Below are 5,576 nucleotides of genomic sequence, written 5' to 3' on the forward strand. Positions count from 1 at the left end.
ATATATAATTTTAATTAAAAAATATTTTTAAAAGAAATGTTTTAGATGTATTTATTTAAATTTCTAGAAATAGAAAAACACCTGTGTCGGTGTCATCATAGTTAGGACTTATGAGGGTTTGGATTAATCTCAAATATGAAACCTATCTGCCACAGGGCATAATCTAAGTGGATCCAAAATGCTCATGATTTGGTACGTAGACACATTAACAAGTAAACTCCTTCGATCTTATTTGAGGTACCTAGCTTCTATATCACGTCCAGTTGGCATCCATAATCTCTTATATTTATTTTCATAATAATCTCTTTCCCAATTCATATCATAGTATATACCAAAATGCGGTTGACCCATGCATATATCATCCTTGACTACTCAAATATGTGACACCGACGCCACAGATAATCATCTTAGGTGGATCCATAATTCACATCGGGAGCTTTTTAGGGTGATAAAAATATATTTTGAAATTTAAAGGATCAAAATAGATAACGGAATTAATAATAATTTAGATTTTTTTTATAAATATGAATTTTAAGCATATAAACCATTACAATAATATAAATTATTTTTTAGGGTTATAATGTATAAAAGAAAATTAAAATTTGTCAAAAAAATAAATTTTAACACTATTTTAACTATGAAAATATGTTAATAAAAGTTTTATCAAAAATAGTATTTTTAACATATAAGTAATTGTGAAAAAAATTTAAATATTATTTTGATAAATATTGGCTGTCAAAAATAATTTGTTAGAACATTTTGAGAACATATTTTCTGTGATACTTATTAATTGTCAAAAATACTATTTATTTTAACACTTATTGACTATAAAATATTCTCAACAAAAAATTTTAACAAAGAATGAGATGAGATATTGAAACTAAAGAATAAATTGAGATTTTGAAGATAAAGAATGAGTAGTATAATCTTAAACTGAGAGCAGTGTGATGTCAAAATTAACAGAGCCAAAGAAGAAGAAAAATAGTGGAGTAAATTGAAAACAAATGAGTGTCAAAATTGAGGAGTAATTTTCTACGGTCAAATTATTCATCAAAAAAATATAGAAAATTTGACATTTATGATATTTGTCAAAAATATATATTAATTTTGACATTTAATTATGATGTTAAAAAATAAAATGTTAAAATAACTCTATTTTTTTGTTGTAAACTTATCTCAATTATTATTTATATTGGCCAATCAATAAATTTATATGGCTCAACCCTGTTAATAATGACTGCCGAAGATTAAAAAATTAATATGACAATAATTAAATATCACTATCAAATTCAATATTTTCGTACCATAAATTAAAATTTTTTCGAAAGAAATCGTTCAAAAGTGACATTAAGATTAATTATAAATTATAAAAATAAAATAGAAAAATAAAAATGAAAATTGAAGTGAGTATCATGTTCATAAACAAATCGGCGTATATGGATCAATGGTCCATTATTGCTTAGTAAGCTTTTTAAGATCTTGCTACTATTTTTTTCACTATAAACAAAACCTTCACATCATATGCGTGATTTTGCATTAGATGTAAAAAAAAAAAATCACTGTAAAAAAATTATTGGATATTGTCAAATTTATTGGTGGATGTAAGAAAAAATTCGACGAAAATATATTTTTCGTTAAATTTAACGGCATAATAAATTCGACGGTATAAATTTTGTCGGTAATTATTTATTAGTGAATTTTTTGTCCGTCGCTAATTACTGACATATTTAGTAGTGGATATAAATTGTTATTTGGCGAAATTTTTGAGCTTATTACCATTGAATTTATTCCTGCTCGGTAAATTCGACGATAAACGTAAATTTTAAATTTTTTAAAAAAATTTTGAATGGTAATATTTTTTTTAGATGAAGAAAGTAAAAACGGGGTTGGGGTTAGGGTTCAAAAGGGAATTAGGTTTTTTTATTTAAAATGAAGTAAAAACGAAGATGAAATAGGGAGAGGGGTGAGGGCAACCTACCTGGAGGATGGAGAAGAGACCCAGTTCTGGCAACAGAGAGTGCAGCAATGATAGCGCGGCACCAACAGCGATAGAGACAGAAGGAGAAGCTCTGTTTCAGGCAACGAAACAGAATTAAGACGAGTTCACAAAGTATTTGGAGAAGAATGCAGGTGGCCGGCGCTAGCAGAAGGTGGTCGGAGGGACTGCCAGAGGTAGAGAGAGAAGAGAAAAAGAGAGAGGAGAATGTTAGAGAGAGAGTGTGTGTTTCAAAAATAAGGGGAGAAGATTTGCATTTTGAACTTAGGGCAAGCTTGCCGTCGGATTTACCGACAGATAAATTCGATGATAATGCATTGTAGGTCACCAAAATGCAATTTTCCACTAATTGAGTTTACCAGCGAAAAAATTCATGGGTAAATCTGACGCTAAATTTTGCGCCTATTTTTTTCGTTTTTCTCCAATTATTACCGGCAAATTTATCATCGAAAATAGAAATCTGTCAGTAATAATAATTTGACCTAACGAATTTGACACTTAAACTGCTGATAAATCCGTCAGTAAAATTAATACTAAATCTAACAATAAATCTGACAATATTCAATATTTTTTTTTGTAATGATCAAACACTAAATCAATTATTTATATAAAATATATATTAAAACTAAATAAATAATTAATAAAATATATATGACTTAAAAGTATTAATGTACAAAATTATATACATTATTTATTTATAAAAATTTGTATCCTTCCACCAAACATATCACCGAAGAATCCTCCTCTTCTCTAAAAGCTAAAAGGTCTAGCTACATCTATCCATGCATACCAATCATTATAGTATATTATTATATTACATGTACGTACAAAATTAGTTCTTAAATTAGTCATATGTATTTATATATAATTAAATATATATTATTTAATATATTTTTAATATACATTATATATGAATAAATGATTTGTTAGTTGTTTTCTTTAAAAAAAACATAGTATGATTGTATATATCATATATGGTGAAAACTTAGGTGCAGTTGACTTCATGTAAAATTGATACCTAAGAGTCGTTAGATAATTTGACTGATTTGACTAAATTTTTATCTAACGACTTTTAGATATCAACTTCACGTAAGTTCGACTTTATCTGATTTTTCACCATCGTATATACATGGCATTCCATCATTTCCATGCAAAGCATAAACCCAAAACGAATAAAACCACAACATACTCGATCTATATACAATTTAGATACATACAATAACCAACGTTCAAACAAAAGGCTTCCAGCTTTCAAAGCAATATAAGCTGGCACCAGCCTTCCTATACTTTCCTTGACGCGTCTAATAATTATTCCCAAATTCTTATTATTCATTCATTTCCCAAATTACCCTCTATCTTTCTATCATGCACTTTTGTATGTATATATATATAACATGCACCTCTTCATTTCTAACACATCACATCATTAAATTATTATCACATACATTCCCTATTCTCTTCTTCCTGTTGCGTTCAAAATGGGTGGTTCTACTAGGAAAGGGTTTAACCTGCTAGTGGTTGGGGTTGTGGTGGTGGTTACCACCATGGTGGGTACGTGCAGCGCTAACTTCTACGACGATTTTGATCTAACATGGGGAGAAAACCGTGCAAAAATATTCAATGGAGGGCAGCTTCTCTCTCTTTCGCTCGATAAAGTGTCTGGCTCTGGCTTCCGATCCAAGAAAGAGTATATGTTTGGCAGAATTGACATGCAACTCAAACTTGTTTCTGGCAATTCCGCTGGCACTGTTACTGCTTATTATGTATGCTCTATCTGCTTAATTCATTACACTCCTGTTTTTTTTTTTTCCCTAAAATTAAGAGTGAGACTCAAATCAGCGATTTTTATTTGGTGAAGACTCAGATGTAGTCAACTTCACATAAAGTTAATAGTTGAGAGCTGTTAGATGAAAATTTAGTCAAATCAGTCAAACCATCTAACGGCTCTCAACTATCAACTTCACGTGAAGTCGACTTCACCTGAATTTTTACCTTTTTATTTACACTAAATCCAGTCAGTAAAATTAATCATACTATAAAATACACATTAAAAATAAATTAAACTATACATATTTATACATAAATATATGATTACTGATTTTAGGGTAGAAACTCAGGTGCAGTCAACTAAATATGATTTAAGTCAACTAAATATGATTTAACTGATTTGACTAAATTTTCATCTAATGGCTCTTAACTATCAACTTCACGTGAAGTCGATTTAAATTTTCAGCTGATTTTAGTTATTGATTTTAGTATATAAACAATATTTTAGAACTAAATAAGTGTTTGTTTTAACTGCAAATCTTCTTAAACGTAGGTAGTAATACTATAAATTCAACTAATAATTATTATTTTTTAAGTTAATATTAGTTATTTTTTTAAATTATAATTTTTATTTTAAATTATAAATTTTAATGCATCTTTTTCTGATTTGATACTTTTCTTGTCCACTTTAATTTGCTAATATTTTGTTTTCCAAAAGAATATTTTAACAGTGATTGTTCCTCGTGAAATACTAGCATGATGCTTTCATACTCCTTTTTTTTTATTGAAATGGTCGTAAACTTTAGGCATCAATTTGAAATTCGAATGCAAGTTCACGTTCATGGGAACTGTAGCACACCCACATAAACAAGTTATACTACATAATTTTACTTTTTCAAAGCTATTTCTTTTTTACTTACACTCAATAATGTTATTTTCACACTAAAAAGACCAGTCTTCGTTAGATATAATAATTATACTTACCCGCAAACGAGTTATAACTCAAACGGTATATTCTTCCCATATTTATTTAGAAGTCATAGATTCGAGTTTTTCTATTTTTGATAAAATATTAATGCCCATTTTTTATGATTAGACTTGTCGCACTTAAATATTTAATTATTTATGTGAAGAATATTTGATGGTGCAGTTGTCATCAGAAGGGGCAACACATGATGAAATAGATTTTGAGTTTCTAGGGAACGTGAGTGGTGAGCCATACATTCTCCATACGAATGTGTTCAGTCAAGGTAAGGGCAACAGAGAGCAACAGTTCTATCTTTGGTTTGATCCCACAACAAATTTCCACACTTATTCTATCATTTGGAACCCCCACCACATCACGTAAGAACACCGTTACCCTCCTTTAATTTATTACAATCATTATTACTCTCTTCTATTATTATTATTTTCTTTTTTAAAATATATTTATTGTATTCTAATGGCAGTGGATTAACTAATTTTGTGCAGATTCTTGGTTGATAACATCCCAATAAGGGTATTCAAGAATGCTGAATCAGATGGTGTTCCATTCCCAAAGAACCAGCCAATGAGAATCTATTCGAGTCTTTGGAACGCAGATGATTGGGCCACAAGAGGAGGTTTGGTGAAAACCGATTGGTCCAAAGCACCCTTCACGGCCTATTACCGCAACTTCAAGGTCACGGGCTTCTCCGCTACTTCTGCCTTCTCTGATGTTGCAACATCAGAGATACAGAATAGCGGAAAAGACAGCGTGCTCGATGCCTATGGCAGAAGAAGACTCAGATGGGTTCAGAAGTATTTCATGGTCTATAATTACTGCAACGATCTC

The 5,576-nt window shown here is 29.8% G+C and overlaps 1 protein-coding gene across 1 annotated transcript in view; it reads left to right on the plus strand.

Moving 5' to 3' along the window:
• Nucleotides 1–3,423: 3,423 nt before the first annotated feature.
• The window catches only part of LOC107482395 (xyloglucan endotransglucosylase/hydrolase 2), a gene marked incomplete in the record, with an annotated part of 2,282 nt that continues 129 nt past the window's right edge, over nt 3,424–5,576 (plus strand). The window contains 3 exon segments of the mRNA XM_016102857.3: nt 3,424–3,759; nt 4,914–5,107; nt 5,234–5,576. Coding sequence (XP_015958343.1) covers nt 3,475–3,759; nt 4,914–5,107; nt 5,234–5,576 — 822 coding nt within the window.

This window comes from Arachis duranensis, chromosome 4, assembly GCF_000817695.3.
Source record: "Arachis duranensis cultivar V14167 chromosome 4, aradu.V14167.gnm2.J7QH, whole genome shotgun sequence".
NCBI lineage: Eukaryota > Viridiplantae > Streptophyta > Magnoliopsida > Fabales > Fabaceae > Arachis > Arachis duranensis.